The 17,100-nt window shown below is 36.8% G+C and overlaps 1 protein-coding gene across 2 annotated transcripts in view; it reads left to right on the top strand.

Moving 5' to 3' along the window:
* Positions 1 to 3,641: 3,641 nt before the first annotated feature.
* rept (RuvB-like helicase 2 rept) overlaps positions 3,642 to 17,100 on the top strand; it is a 31,626-nt gene continuing 18,167 nt past the window's right edge. For both annotated transcript variants that reach the window (XM_089642090.1, XM_089642089.1), the window contains exons 1-5: positions 3,642 to 3,732; positions 6,987 to 7,161; positions 7,731 to 7,847; positions 10,454 to 10,535; positions 13,831 to 13,993. In XM_089642090.1, the coding sequence (XP_089498216.1) occupies positions 3,727 to 3,732; positions 6,987 to 7,161; positions 7,731 to 7,847; positions 10,454 to 10,535; positions 13,831 to 13,993 (543 nt within the window). In that variant the 5' untranslated portion in view covers positions 3,642 to 3,726. The remainder of the gene's footprint in view (positions 3,733 to 6,986; positions 7,162 to 7,730; positions 7,848 to 10,453; positions 10,536 to 13,830; positions 13,994 to 17,100) is intronic.

The following is a 17,100-nucleotide window of genomic DNA, read 5'->3' as shown; positions in this document are numbered from 1 at the left end:
AGCAACCCAATAATGTCGGTAATTTGTCATCGTTCGTGAGTATGCAGGGGCGTCACCAGCTTACAAGCTAGGGGAGAGGAGCAACTTAAATTGAGCTTACAGGGAAGGAACGGGGAAGTTGTCAGAATAAACTAGAAATATTTACACGCAGGCTGACGTGTGTTCTGCATTGCTCGGGATTATGAACAGGGCCGTCGTAAGTCGTGAAATCCTTTCCTGTAATCTTGTCACCAAGAGACGGGAAGTAGCTCAAGTACAATTTCTGCAGCGCTTTTGTTAACATGTTGTTAGGTTGCAATTCCGGGTTAAAAGAAAGCTACAAGCCAAAAATGTGTACATTCTTGGTATGCCTTATATCGTCACGAATGTAGGTAATAGGAATTAAAATTGCTTGACAAACGGCGTCTAGAAACGCTCGATTTCAAGAACAAACGTGGTTTTTTATTTATTTTGTGAACAATTTCATATAAAGCAATGCAAAAGGTTAATCAAGGGAAACTGTCACAGATAATCTTGACCATAATATAGTATTTTTTAAAGTTGTTTATTTTATGCGTTCATACATTTCTATTGAATTTTGTTTTTTAATAGTTTACATTTATTTTTTTATTGAGTAATTATTATATTTATTTGTATTCTACTCAAGGGAAACGATAGGAAAACCTTCAATTTATCTAAAGCATATTTTTGGTATTCATAATGTAAAGCAATTCGTTGTAAAGATTAATCGAAAAACAATTAGCAATACGACGTGGAGTTTTTTCGTGCTAGCAGAGAGAAGGAACGTTGAGGAAACTAGAACCAAAGCTAGGACGTTCATTATTCTAATAATGGCATCCTCTCACAGTTCCATTCCGTTCCCCTTTCTACATTTCATAAACAAGAAACTAGAGGCCGAAAATGAATCCGGTATATTCCAAAAGTTATCGAAACACCATCATCATTTAAAAGTTTATAGTATTTGATAAAAATGTAAATACCGCTATTATCATTTTGAATACTTGTGTATGACAATTTACGCATAGAAATATTATTTAGCATTTGGAAAAATTACCTACATAGATATAAAAAAACAGTATAAATATAAAAGAACGAAACAAATTCTCGATAACTTCAAAGCCTGTGGAACTATTTCATCTCCAACTGAAGTAAGTGACAAATAGTGATAACTCTCACAAAGACACGGAAATGCTCTGCAGACAAAATTTGATTGGGGTAGAATATGTGGTGTGGGTGAAGTGAGTGGAAAATAAATTGTGTTATTTAAAAACACACGAGAAAAGCGCCACAGGCGAGAATTTTTCCAGGACTTCTTATTATTTTTTAAAGTGTCGGTCAAATAATATTTAAATGAAAATTGCTTAGTATTTTCTTATGAGGAAATATTTTGTATTGTTTAAAAAGGTCAGCTACCAGCTATTTGCCGAGTGAATAAAAGCATTTTTTTTTATAGTGAATACCTCACAAGAGTCCCAACTGCTCCCGTCTGGAGCCAGTGAGACTATGGCATCCCCAATTGGGGGATGTTGTGAGGCTGAAGGTAAGTGGGGAAGGGAAAGAGGAAGGTGGGGAAGTACCTGGCTATTCAGATCTAGTCACTAAACACGGCTAAAGCCATTTGGAGCAACGTTTCAATTCTGAATGGTGGTCTTACACCAGGGCGATACTGGTAGTATCTTCCACTCTGGAACGTGCCGCAAATATACTTTATATTATTTAAATTAATTAATTGTGAAATAACACAAATTAATCAAATAAAATTTATTTGCGCACGCCGGGTTCGAACCCGCGACCTTCGGAATGGCAGTCCAATGCGTTACCACTGGACTATGCCGGCCGTCTTGAATTGCACAAGCAACATTTTCCGCTTAAATAAATATGGGAAAAAAAATTCCGTGTCCTTAATTCGCAGTGTGTATCATTTTGGCATCTAGCCGCCCCCCAAATAAGTTTGTACAGGAAATATAATAATTAATGATATTCCAGCCTTAGCAAGCCTTAGACATATTACGCCATATTATGGGCGCATAATTTGGACGTGTCATATACGTATGACACACTACGCTATAATCTTGCTCAGGGGAGATATTCAGATCAATTTCAGATATTCAGATCGTCGCTACGCCCACATAATCTTTTTAGATGTGAGAGGTCTGTATGGGATTGTATAGGTTACATATGTAACTATTTAACCTAGTTTTTGTTCCATCACTTTAAATAACTTTATATCACCTTTTAAAGGTGTGTTGAATTGTCATTTTGGGGAGTTATCATTGCCCCCTTCAATCAAGAGTATTTGGTAAAGGCTTTTTTCGATGATGTCAGATTTCATAATCTTTGTACTGGCAACACTTCTGCCAAATTGTTTCCGTCCTTTGCAGGGTTGCCAACTCGTGGTGAATTCCCGAAATTGCAGTTAATTTGAGATTTTTTCAAGAAGTAAGTACTTTGTGAGAAGTATATTTTTGCGGGTGTATGACCAATAATACCTTTTAAAACTGTAATAAAACATACTTCACATGATCTTTCTTTGTGTAGACCTTGCTCATATAAAGAATTAAAATACTTTTTTGGGGTCAATAACAAAATGAAATATTACTAAGCAGATAAAACATTACTGCACATCAACACGAGCCAAGCGATATTGCGGGGCACTAACGTCAGTTTTTGTTTGAATTTTTATGTCCGATTGTGTCCAGAATGCAATCTTATTTATACAGAATGCAATCTTACAAATATTTTTATTTAGCATCAAGAATAAAGAGGACATTTTTCCCCTTTGAACGTATTTAAAAAAACATATATTATTCAATTTTCTGGGCATCACGAATAAAATTATATTTATAAAAAAAACATATTGTGTTCCAATACGTAAATTCTCCAAAACCCGCAAAATATTTTGTCTAGCATACGGAAATACTTTTTTTGCATTAGAAAGAGAATAATAATTTTTTCCAGTTTTCCTCAATATATATATCTTTTTTTTATACTGCAATCCACTAATAAAATCCTAAAAATAGCCAAAATGAATAATTCATATTTCGCGCCACTATCGTAACAATCGGTTTAACTTTAAATTTTATTTTGTTATTCGGTATTTTTTTTGTATTCGAAGGTCGAGTTTTTTATAAATTCCCCAAACAAAACGAACGTGTTTTCGAAATATTGAGTTCTCTCAATTTTTCTACGATTGGAGTAAAAATTTAAGTAAAAATGTGTATAGCGTTTTTCACAAAATTTTTCACATTTGATATTACAATTTAATTACTTATAAATAGAAATGATTATTTTAAACACATACATTGGAAAAATAAATAATTTAATAATTTTTCCAAAACAGTTTTTGTTTTTAAGGAAAATTAAAAAATAAAATGTATATAGCGCATTTTAAATTCACAAAAAACATTGCATAATTAACAAAAGTGATGAAAGTACTGAAGGGTTAAATCAGCTCCCGCGTGAGAGGCAAGCGTGTGAGCCTGAGTAAAAGAGAAAATCCGAAAATTACTGAATAATAAAAAATAAAAGCTAAATTCAATAGAATATTGTTTCATTTTGGAGGTAAAGGAACTTTTGGAATTTTTGTGAGGAATTTCAACATCTATTGTGGGTATTTTAGAATATATGCACTGGCAACCCTGGTCGTTTGTCGTTTCCTTGGAGAATAACAGAAAAAACTGTGGTCAAAACAAAATTCTATAAAAACGTTGTGCAAACTACACGAGAATGTCGGTGAGTTTTAAACAGATTCTAATGAGTTTTATAATTATTACGATAGAACATGTTTCTAAACGTGTCGTGTTTGTATAATTTGTAAAACACGCATTGTTTTATGACACTCGTGAAAAACATGACGTATCGATCTTTGAGGTTATCTTTCAAAAACGTACCGGCTTTTTTTATTCAGTTTTGCTTTATTACGACGTAGTTTTAAACAATAAATTATATTGGTTGAATGTATTTCTGTTTATTTTCCGTACAGTTTAACCTACGCTGTCAGTCATCGGAGTTGAAAGTGTAAAATACAAACGTTTTTTTGTTTCTTTATAGTATTCATGCATTGTTATTTATTTTCAATTGCAGTTTCTACGGACAGCGTTCAGAATTATTGAAACATTATTTATGACGATGATTTGTATTTAATTATTTGGATAAACAAGTTATCGGATTGTTATTTAAGCATTTTTCTGTCCCACGGTCCGTAAAGGTATTGACATAATTACAAAGGCGTATTATGTTCATACTAATCGAACGAGCACTCTCCTGTTTCTAAATGCAAAGCGAATAACGAAACGCATAAGAAAAGAATAGTCTATAACGATATGAATAGATGAAATAGCTACATATAGTCTTCATAGTTAACGCATTATCATGGAACGGAACGCATTAGAAAGAGATAGCCACTCAAAGAATATGTACTGGTGAAACTGCGATATGTCGTTTCTTTATGCGTGTATCTCGATATCAGTCGCGAGCTTAAGCGGCAAATTGATTAACGAGCAACATAAAGAGAGGCCATTTTTACGATTCGTTCTTTAGTTCAACAGCTCGGCTTTGAAATGATTTGCCAACCTCTGTGTTACCTTCATCCTAGAATATGGTCTCTTCAAGACCCAGGTTCATTCCTTACTTTCCTTAAAGATACTTATCATAAACATGTATATATATATTTTTTTTTTTTCAAATTATATGTTAACTAACTAACTAACCATCACGCCATTTTCCGCAGGGGTAGGCAGATAGGACGTGTTACCAAACAACTCTGTCTTGACACACTTCTTGTCTCATTCACATTCATACATCGTCTCATACATACTCTTCTATTGTTCTGACTCTTGACATGGCCCGACTCAAGTATCTGATTCACTTGGTCATGCCATGTCTTCCTCGGGCGTCCCCGACTTCTGCTACCATTCACATTTGCATCATATATTCTCCTTACCAATGCTAATATTACAAAAAATGGCATTAATGATGTTGTATCCAAAAATCTTTTTCCAATACAACAACACCAATAATGTCGAATTTGTCAAACTTAACACCTATCACACTCAAACGTCATGAGCCGCCACTGCTCCTTACGCTCCTTGCTTCGCTCATTCGCTCTACATGCCCAAACCATTTTCTTGATCTAACTCATTACGCTTACATCAGCCTTGCACTCTTTGCGAATCTCCACATTTCTTACACCATCATACATGGTTTTACCACACATACGCCTCAGGGATCTCATTTCTGCAGCATTCAGTCTAATTTCATCTTTCCTCTGCCAGTTCCATGCCTCACTTCCATACATCAGGGTAGGTACCAGCACTCCATTGAAGACTGCAAGCTTTGCTTCTTTGAACAATTGTTTGTTAGCACCAACTGCGTTCAGTGCTCCATGAATGGAGTTACCTGCATTTCCCCTTGTTTCAATATCTCTGTCAGCCTTCCCATCTCTCTAGAACATACTTCCTAAATACACAAACTCATCCACCTGCTCCAAGTATTCCTCAGCAACAACTATATTGCACACTGTTTTCCTACTCTCTCTTTCAAACACCATTACTTTAGACTTACTTACATTCATCATTATCTCATTCTTCACGCATACTTGGTTCATCCTAGACACGAGAGACTGTAGATCATCTATACTGTTAGCAATCAGCACCGCATCATCAGCATACAACAGGCAACATTCTTTCAGATTACTCAAATTCGCGCCCAATCCCACCCCTTTCAATTCTTGCATACATTTCTCACACGATCATGCATGGTTTTACCACGAATACGCCTCATAATAATAAATATAGATACATATTTCACTTTGTAACTACATATAAGCTACATAATATAAACAGTAATAATTTTACACAATATAAAATAGTGCATAAGATTCTTATGTTATGTTATCTTCAGATGTAACAGTTTTTTCTTAAATTTATTTATTCGATTATCCATTTTCATTTAAAAAGCTGGATGTCAAAAAGTTAATGAAACAGAAATGTTAAATATTTACCTAACTACCACACTGTTAACACACTTCGGGCGGGGAAGGTAGTTCTACAGATTAGTTTTGCAGAGGCCTCATTTCAATGGCAGATAAGACAGAATTATTCAATGTTTTTATATTAATATCATATACCAATCTCTTTGTAAAGGTACCAACTACAGGGTTTTCCAATAAGAGGTGTTATTTTGATATTCAAAGAAACTTTTCCCGTAAAAGATCAATGGTTTCGTTGCTTGTGTGGCACGTAGCGCCGTCTTGTTGAAAGTAAACGTTGTCCAGATCAATACCATCCAATTCCGGCCATAAAAAATCATTAATCATCTCTCGATAGCGCAATCCATTCACCGTAACTGTGGCTCCAGCCTTAAGTAAGGTCCCATGACTCCGCCGGACCATAAACCGTACCAAACAGTCACACGTTGAGGATAGAAAGGCTTTTCAACAATAACTCTTGGGTTTTCCGAGCCCCAGATGCTACAATTTCGCTTGTTGACGAAGCCACCGAGGTGGAAATGGGCCTCATCACTCAAGATGATTTGCATTTGATTCACTCAAGTGAATTTTAATAATTTTAATGAGTTGTTGAAGCGTGTATCGTTCCATTTTTATTAATGGCGTAGTTTCTACTTGTCAAATATTAAAAAAATGACAGCTTTGAAAGTAACATCTACCGAAATAGCGGGCTATTCAAAATAACACCTCTTATTGGAAAATCCTATATATGTACGTAATTATCGAATCGTAATGCAAATCTTCCTTTTAAATTTATCTTTATGCCTTTCGTTCACATCGGTATTTCAACTAAAGGCTAGTATATTATTTGTTTGTCGTTTCTCCTGATGTGAATAGTTGCTTCTTGCAGTAATTAAGTTGAAACAAAGCGTAATTTACATAATCTGTGCCTATTACATGTGCGGCGGTTAGGGAAATATTTACCAAAGAAACATTCAGTTATTATGAATATTATGACCTCTCTCATATTCTGTTTCAGATTCAAGTACAGGAAGTGCGCAGTATTGCGCGCATCGAGCGCATCGGCGCGCACTCGCACATCCGCGGGCTGGGTCTCGACGAGGAGCTCCAGCCCCGCGCCGTGTCGCAGGGCATGGTCGGACAGAAGCCAGCGCGCAAGGCCGCCGGCATCATACTGCAGATGATTAAAGACGGTAACAACACACTTCTTCAATTTCCCTACTGGATAAGGCTCTTAAAATGATGCACAGTGTAAAGACGGGGGAACTATATCGGCACCCGATTGGGCAGCGTTGTGAGGCAGGGTAAGACAGGGGCTGTAGGTCTTGAAGAGCTCATTCCACTCGATGCGAACTTACACAAAATGAGTTGAAGAAACGGCCCCTTTCTCATAAAGCCAGCATCAACCTTGAACAGGTGTTCCGCAGTCGAGTTTCGCATGCGTGCAACGGTAGACTTCTAACTAGCTCCTTTGAGCATGCTCCATTGAAATACCTGTAGAATAGACTCAGCATATCTACCTTGTGTCTGTGCATCAGAGTGGACGGGTTTTTAATCAGACGAACAGGGGATCAAAGCTGCTAGTTCCTTTGAGCAGGATCCATTGAAATACCTGTATATCAGGTTCAGCATGCCTACACTGCTTCTGTAGGTCACGGGGGATCAGTGTTGTAAGAGTTGTCTCCTGATTTAGTATGTTATTGAATTTGCTCTGTTGGCGATCTCAGCATAAGTTTAATTTGATGTCTGTTTTGTTTTCCAGGTAAAATAGCCGGACGTGCCGTGCTTCTGGCCGGACAGCCGGGCACCGGCAAGACCGCAATCGCCATGGCGCTGGCTCAAGCTCTCGGACCAGATACCCCGTTCACCAGCATGGCAGGTTCGTCAACATCTCCTTCACCCATCATCACTATGGCCCGTTAAATCGGTTACTTTTAATCTCGCCTCTGTTTGAATGCCGAGTTTAGCAGTAGCGTAGGTTACAAATGAATTCGTTAGAAATCGTTTGTAATCTGTTTTGTTTCGATCTGTATTTTTGGTTTCTCGTCTGCCACTTTTTACTGCCCTTTTCGAGCAGACCACGTCCTGCTTGGGACCTTTTCTTAAAATACGGAGTTTTCCATTGAGCCTTGTCTCTGATGGAGTGAAAATATTTATTGCCCAGTAAAAAATATTCAAATACAATGAATGCGTAGTTATTGTTATGTATGAAAAACAGAGCAAAAAGCACAACCAATCGTAAGTGGGTACTGTAAACAACTGAATAGAATCATGTGTATACCTGTATACAACTCAATAGAATCATGTGTATACCTGTTAACAACTCAATAGAATCATGTGTATACCTGTTAACAACTCAATAGAATCATGTGTATACCTGTTAACAACTCAATAGAATCATGTGTATACTTGTAAAAGGACCCTCTAATTTTTTAAACATTAAAAATTTTACCCGCTATTTATGTCGCCGCTGCGGCGCCATCGAAGTTATTAGAATGTTTCCTATCTCGCCGTGGCGGCGGCAACGGAGTTAATAGAGTTAACAATATTATCTTCAACTAATTTTCCCATATTTTAGGCAGCTATCTTTTTTTAATGGTGTTAAAAAATTGGGTCTTAGTGGCCGAGTGGATAGAGACATTGTTCCGGTAAGACGGATACTGAGTTCGATTCCCAGTTGCGACTATTACCTTTTTTTATATATTTTACGTAAATCATTTTATAATAATAATATTTAGCTAATTTAAATAGCGCCGTATTTGGCTAATTTAAATAGCGCCGTTTTCTTGAAAAATCACCTCCAGGGCGCTGTACAAATATATTCATTAAATAATTAATGCTAGAACTACTGACTTAAAACTAGTGACTTACAAAGCTATTGCGCTTTTTTGCAGCGCCTTCTTGTATTCCCTCAGTGTTGCAATTTCTCGCCTGATGTTTGGTGGGGTTATTAATTGTTCCCCGATATTTATCTATTCCCCTTGGCCCTGAGACCTATCGGTCTTCGACCCCTAAAATAGCGGCATAGTTTGTAGTTGGAGACCCACTTAATTTGGTATCCGCTTCACTCACTGCACTACCTACACGCGCGGTAACAATAACATGCCGGTGGCATTGCCAACAGCGCGGCGGACACAATCGTTGCGTGTGGCAGTTGGCACACTACTAGTACAATACTATTCGAATATGTAAAATACATAGACATATGAATATTAGTAGACCTGCCCTAAGTGATTAAAAGCGTATTATTCCCCACTCCCCATACCGGTTCCATTGGAGCCGGCTGGGCTCGCGTATGGCCTCAAGTGAAATTTGAAAACGTGACGTCATCATTCTTGTGCGAACTATGGTCGAGGCATCATCGGTTCATTTTACGAAATAACACGGCAAAATGTTGACTTGTACTATGAAAACTTGTAAAAATAGATGTGAAAAAGAGAATAAACCCAATTGTCGTATTACATTCCATATATAAGCATTATTTTACTTTATTTTAAGCATATTCACATCGTATAATATAGATCAGTTTTAGAAACATATACTATCACATCGAGAAACGTCTGGACGCGAAACACAAAGCTGGTTGGTTGCTGGGAAGTAAATTATGAACATTTATAAAAGTGTCTTAACTAAATACTTAAACGAAATATTTGACTCTGAAAATACAACCGAATTTTTTTGCCGAATTTGGACTTCGCAAATTTGTTCATAACGTGGCGAGTAATTTGCGCTCCCATGTAAAAATGTCTATTCATTCAAAAGCAGATTTTACTTTTAAGAAGTAAATGGTGATATTATAATGCGAGATGCCTATTTACTGTCAGATTGATTTATTGACGAATCACAGTCAGCCTTACTCCCTTCGTTCTTCAACAGTTGATTTTACCCCTCGCCATTATCTTCTCGTCTATTAATTCCTATGTCTGTGGAATAAACCCAATTGTCGTATTACATTCCATATGTAAGCATCATTTTAAGCTTATTCACGTCGTATAATATGAATCAGTTGTATGTTTCTACTATACTATCACATCGAGCCAACATTGGTCGAATGTAGCGATTCTCAAGTGTGCGCATCGTTGTTACTGGGAAGTAAATTATGAACACTTATAAAAGTGTCTTAACTAAATACGTAAACAAAATATTCGACTAAGAAGAATTTTTTTTTGCCGAATTTGGACTTCGCAAATTTGTTCATAACGTGGCGAGTAATTTGCGCTTCCATGTAAAAATGTCTATTCATTCAAAAGCAGATTTTACTTTTAAGAATTAAATGGTGTTATTATAATGCGAGATGCCTATATCCTGTCAGATTGATTTATTGACGAATCACAGTCAGCTTTACCCCCTTCGTTCTTCAACAGTTGATTTTACCCCTCACCTTTAATTTCTAGTCTATATATTCATATGTCTGTGTATGCAACACATATATAATTAGAGGCTTGCCTAATGTTTAGAGTTATAATGTTGTTATTTACTTGGCAGGTTCCGAGATTTACTCCCTTGAGATGAGCAAGACCGAAGCCCTGACGCAGGCCATCAGGAAGTCCATCGGAGTCAGGATTAAGTAAGTACAACACCACATCAATCTTAGAGACGGGTATGGGTGATGCCGCTCCGGTAACACTGTCACGTGATTGGGCGGTGGATCTTCCAGAATGCGACTTTTACATATTGCTCAATAAAATTTAGCCTTCAGGCCAGTTCCCACAGTTCGTATTTTCAAAGTTAGCGTAGTTTCCCACATTTGCACATTTGACCCTACAATAAAACAATTCTTTGGCCTGGTATTTTTATAAAAATATTGTCTTGTTTGTGCATCATTTATGATTTAAGAATTCGTGATATTTTACTTCAAGCGGCAGCGGCTTTCAAATGAGCTGTTTGCTCCATTTTATGATCACCCTAGTTAAACCATTATGCCTAAAAATATTTGCCAATACCTTTCCCACCCCTGTCCCATAGTAATAAAAACCCCAAATAAAGTTTCATCTCCCTTAAAATAATCCCTTTAAAATATTTGTATTGTTTGAGTCGCGTCTGTATTATTTAGGATAGTTAAGTGCATTATCTTTTATGTTCAAGAATGTTGTTTGCCGACGAGCGGGTGGAACAACTTTATTTTTGTAATATGTCCTTCAGAATTTAGTTTAAATACAGATACCTCCCAGAAAAAAGGCAGTATTGAAATAACTGGTAGGTACATGCGTACCTACGCAGTCAGTCGTGAGATAATTACTAGGTTTATGTAAACCTAGAGAAAACTGAAGAATAAAGGAAACTAGACCTTTATTTCTTTCAGTTTAAGTTTTAGCAGAGGAAAATAAGATCCTCTGTAAATATATTGTGAATTAATAAATTTATATGTCAAGAAGAAGAAGTGTTTTCGTGCATTCCATCCGACGGCGTGTTCTCGTACCACGATAGCAGAAACAGGCGGTTTATATGACTTGTTCTTGAGTTCCGTCCTGCAATGTGGGTCTCTTCGAGACCTATTCACTCCTTCATTCATTCTCCTTATTACACTCCTTCGATGAAAGTAGACTGAATGCTCTAGAAATGAGATCCCCGAGGCGTATGTGTGGTAAAACCATGTATGATTGTGTGAGAAATGTGCAGATCCGCAAAGAGCGCAAGGCTGATGTAAGCGTAATGAGCCAAGAAAGGAGTGTAAGGAGAATATATGAATATATGATGCAAATGTGAATGGTAGCAGAAGTCGGGGACGCCCGAGGAAGACATGGCACGATCAAGTCAATCAGATACTCGAGTCAGGCCATGTCAAGATGAGGTAAGAGTGTGTGCCAAGACCGAGTTCTTTGGCGGTCCATCTTTCTGCCTATCCCTGCGGAGAAAAGGCGTGATGGTTAGTTATTTAGTTAGTTACACCACGTATTAATGCCGATAATATTTTGGAATCGATGAAAACAATATTTCTTTGATAGGTTACATCACGGGAACACACAAGCTTTTTTTTCGCACGGTAAAGGGAAGGTTAATAAAATCAGTGTTGCATATTTATTTATTTATTATTTATTTATTTATTTATTACACGCCCTAGTGGGCTTTTCTTTAAAAAAAAAATACAAGCATTTTGTATCAGAGTAAACACTTAAAAATTAATACAATAAAGAAGAATTGATACGTGGGTACTTACATAATGATTTACAACCAGCACAGTGGTCGGCTTTGTTTCCGTAGGAAACTTAGGGCGCCAAACTTTGAGTGACAAAGTATGCCGAGCTCTGTGGTAGATACATGAAACCCTCCCTCAGGGATGGGAATAGGGGCTTATTCGCAAGCAGATCTGATGAGTATTAATGAAAGCCAATTTCTCTAATAGGAACAATAACCTCTATTTCATTTATAAGGTTTTTTACAGAAAAGATATTATATAAACTTACCCCCCATCACAGACCGTATACCAAAACCCTATCTATCTAGCTATACTGTGGATGGATGGAGACGCCTTCCTTCAAGGGTCCGCGACTGCTTCAGCGCGGGCGACCAGCCCGCCAACTCCGTCTCTCGTTCAGTCCCAGCCCAGGGACTATCAGTTCCTCCGCAATGGCCTCCGGTTACCATCTCTCCAAGTATTAGCGAAGACCGCAAAGCGTGTGTGGTGAGGCGGAAAATAGGCGATTCCGCTCTCAAATATGATACCCGACCGATAAATTGTCAATTACAGCCTGCTCCTGTCAGGTATTACGCGCGAAGCGAGTGAGGATTGCCGCCCTTTTTGAGGATTACTCTCGAAACGGAATCTAGTACCCCGGTGTCCATTGACCGCGTTTCACTGTCCCGGGTTCAGATTTTGAATCGCGCATTAAACGTATTTACTCGCGGTGTTGCACGTGAATGCCATAATCCGCCTTTCAGGATCGGATGCCGGGATCAAATTATTCAAGCATTTGCTCCGCTCGACTTTTAAAATTCACAATCGTAATTAACTTGGCACTTTGACATTTCCACAGCGTCCGAGCCCAACTGCCCCCTGTGGGTAAGTGCCAAAACCCGCAAGAATAATTCCTATCGTCCTATGTTGCGTTCAAATGTGGTTGTCAAAAAAAAAACCCATAGACAATAATTGAAGTGATAATCAGTACTTGATTACAATTGTTATGTTTAAATGAACTATTTTCATAACAGAATGTAAACATAATGGCAAAAATGAATCCTCACGCATATAATTGAATTTAAAAGATTCAACAAAACAAACTAGTAGAAGCGGAGAAGTTATATGGGTACATAGGTCTATTTGTGTCTAGAAGAATAAAAGTGATAGAATATACAACATTTATACTGATTAGTTTTCAAATGAAATATATCACCCAGATCAGAATATTTGTTTCCGAGATTGTGAAGTCTCGGAATCGGAGAATTTTGGTAAGCTAGTGTCCTGGTGTTATTGAAGTAAAAAGGTAAGAAATGTCGGCATGATTTTTTGGGAACATGGATATTGATACATTGAAGTAATTCGGGACAGTCAATTTTAAAATGTAGTATTCTTTGTAACAGTATTAAATCCGTGCTTATTCTTCTTTCTGAAAGTTTCAATAGAGACATTTTATCCAAGAGGTAATTGTAATTTATGTTTTGTATAGGAATATGCAATTTATAATTTATAAACCTTAGAAACTTCCGTTGAATCTTTACAATGTTATCTGAATGAATATTGAAAAATGGAGACCATAACGTAGAGTTATACTCAAGTTGGCATCTGACAAGGGTTTTATAAAACATAATAAATGTTCCTAAATTATTGAAATCTTTTGCAGCTCTCAAAACAAATCCAAGAGTCTTTATGGTATGTGCGTTGTAACCTGCGATTGCTATCACCAGCGGCTCTGTGCTCGTTTTAGGGAGGAGACGGAGATGGTGGAAGGGGAGGTGGTGGAGGTGCAGGTGGAAAGGCCGGCCACGGGCGCCGGAGTCAAGCTGGGGAAGCTGACGCTGAAGACCACCGACATGGAAACCAACTACGATATGGGCAGCAAGATGATTGACAGCTTCGTCAAGGAAAAGGTACCAACTTACATTATAAATATTATAAATCATTCTGTCTCCCTTACTGTCATTGTGAAAATATTATCTAAACGGTGTTAGAAAAAGAAGACACCACTCTTTATACAGGGTGTATCGGCACGTACCCGACAAACTTTAACCAGCTATTCCTTAGCACATTTGGAGTAAAAAATGTTATGGCCACTTTGCTGTCCGGTAACATTTTTTTTTAATAAAAAATTTACTATTCATATTTTCACCACATGTCACCACTGTTTTATCCTTTGTCAAAGTTTGAAAACCCACCTGGCAATATTTTATTCGAGTTTCGTTGAATAATATACGTACGTACCTACATTAGCGCACTTTTACGATCACAACGAAATGGCATGGAACCATTCGTCTCATTTTTAGCTATTATTATTTAGTGTGTATGAAAGAGCGAACACGCTTTTTGACACACTTGCTAATAACAGCTGTTGAACACAAGAAACAATGCCAATGACAGTGACGGAGTGTGGGTTTTTTTATCATTTTTTTTGTTTTTAATTGAAAAAAATGCTACCGGACAGCAAAGTGCCCATAGCATTTTTTACTCCAAATGTGCTAAGGAAAAGCCGGTTAAAGTTTGTCGGGTACGTGCCGATACACCCTGTATACAAATCTAGAAGTTAAGCACAGAAGAATAAACATATAGACTGGAGGTGAGTCATACTAGCTCATCTTGATGCTTGGAACAACTGGTGCAAATACCTGTTCCCTAGTATTGGTATGCCAAAAGGGATAGTTGTATTATTGCTCACTCGGTGCTGGATTCCCCATAATACTTTTTCGATTCTGGGGGGGGTTGCTAGGTAATTTCTGCCCACGATGATTCCCCACAAATTTTCTACGTAAAGTTGGTTCCCCATTATTCCCGATTATTTTTCTACAACTACAGAATTCCCTGTTGAAAGTGCACAAATAAAAATGCGCGCAATACTCGCGATACTTAAGGCGAAGCTTAATGCCAAATAACCATTTTGATTAATCTTTATAACGAATTGGTGTACATTATGAATACCAAAAAATATGCTTTAGATAAATTGAAGATTTTCATATCGCTTCGCTTGAGTAGAATACAAATAACAAAATAAATTGCTCAAAAAAAAATATAAATGCAAACTACTAAAAAAAATATTTTTTCTCTAAAATGTATGAACGCGTAAAGGAAACAACTTTAAAAAAATACAGTATTATAGCTAAGATTATTTGTGACAGTTTCACTTGATTATTTTTTTTTCTTTCTTCTAAAATTATTTATAAAATAAATAAAAACCAGTTTTTTGCTTTAAATCGAAAGTTTCTAGACTCCGTTTGTCAAGCGATTTGAATGCCTATTACCTACGATATAAGGTACACCAAGAATATACACATTTTTGGCTTGTAGCTTCCTCTTAAGAACAAATACTAAGTACGAAAGTATCTTTCAGATATCTGTTCTAGTATATACGCTTCACCTATGTACATCTCTATGAACACAAATTTATGAAACTTTTTTTATTAATTATTTTTATATGAATCGACGAAAAAGTGAGGTCACAGTAATGTTTATAATACATTTGTCTATTTAAATATGTGTGTTTTTTGTCATTATCAGTAATTTTTTTTGTTTGTCGAGTGTTTAGACAAAAAGGTTTAAAAAAGTAAGACATTTTTAAATCTTTTTTTATGTTTGCATTCAAAATTTTAATATTTCAAAAATAATGTAGTTATCTTGGTGTACTAAAATAAAAGTCTTGATTTACTCAGTTGGAGCGTTTATTTAAGAATGCACAAATAGCAATTACTTCACAAAAATAACGTGTTTATTTCACGGGATAAATACGAGTAGGCACTATATTATTTAGCGTGGAATGCAGGCGATATCAAATTGGAGACAACTCGCTCAGTGTTCGAGGAACGAACAAGGGTTGGGATAGCCGTATTTTGAAGGACTATTCCAAACAGATAAAGCGTGGATAAAGCCTATGGCTTATGACAGGCGAATACGATAACACAATTTGTAAGGTTAATTCACAGTCAGCTTTACCGGGTGGCGAACGAAATCTGCATTTCGAGAATCATCTGTCAGCACTGGAACGATGAATGTTGTACGGTAACACTCGTTATGTTGAATTGGATTGCGATAGTTGCGATAAAATACGTTTGAGGGATTATTCCGATAAATAACCGGTGAGAGTACACACATTGGTTTTGACAAGACGAACGTTTCGATGCGATCGTACGGCTCACGGCACTCCGTGATTATAGTTGACGTGTGTGAATTCAAACTGTACAGTTCAAATTCTGACCACACTATTCATCAGGACACGGCCTGTCAAAAGCAAATCGGCGTGACGCAACACTGGGTACTTCTAGTATTTTCGTTGGCGCTGGAATTATGCCTAGGCAACACGCTAGAACCTTCTAGCGAATGCGCGTAATGTGCTAATCCAACTCGCAACGTATTGTCGTAGGTAGTTCTAGACGTCGGTAGCCCGTAGACAGGTAGGTACGTAGGAACGCTTCGCATTGTCTGGAGTATTCCTGTTACGATGATTTTTGTATAGGCGAGACTTCTAGATGAATCGCGTAGATCGCTACATGTTTATTTACATACACCCACAGTAACAACACGACAAAATACAATATTCTACAGCAGCACACATAAGCGTAACTACATTGCCCACTCTCCGATACAACGACTTCACACCATGGGAAATCATTACTTGGGTGATGTTGACATATTCAATACCAACTTGGCAAGTTTTGTGGATCATTTAAAACATTTATTTCAACAATACTCCTAAACACATCATGTAAACCTACAAATAGCTGTAATTTTCTGTTTTTGTTTCTTGTGTTTGTATGACTTGTTGCATAGCTTTTATCAAATGTAATTTTATTCTTATTTTTTATATTTGAAAGTATTTGTCAAATTAAAATTATACTACCAACCATGTAAAAGCCCTTTGGGCGTTAAATAAATAAAAAAAAATAAAAAAAAAATTTCTTATTATAAAATTTGAAAGCCTATTTCATCACCGTTCAAAAACAATTTTTAGTTTTTGGATACATTCAGCAATATTCCATTTATTTGGATTTTA

The sequence above is a fragment of the Hesperophylax consimilis genome, chromosome 17 (assembly GCF_061612785.1).
Source record: "Hesperophylax consimilis isolate HC1 chromosome 17, BYU_Hcon_1.0, whole genome shotgun sequence".
Classification (NCBI taxonomy): Eukaryota; Metazoa; Arthropoda; class Insecta; order Trichoptera; family Limnephilidae; genus Hesperophylax; species Hesperophylax consimilis.
This window is presented reverse-complemented; position numbering and strand designations above follow the sequence as displayed.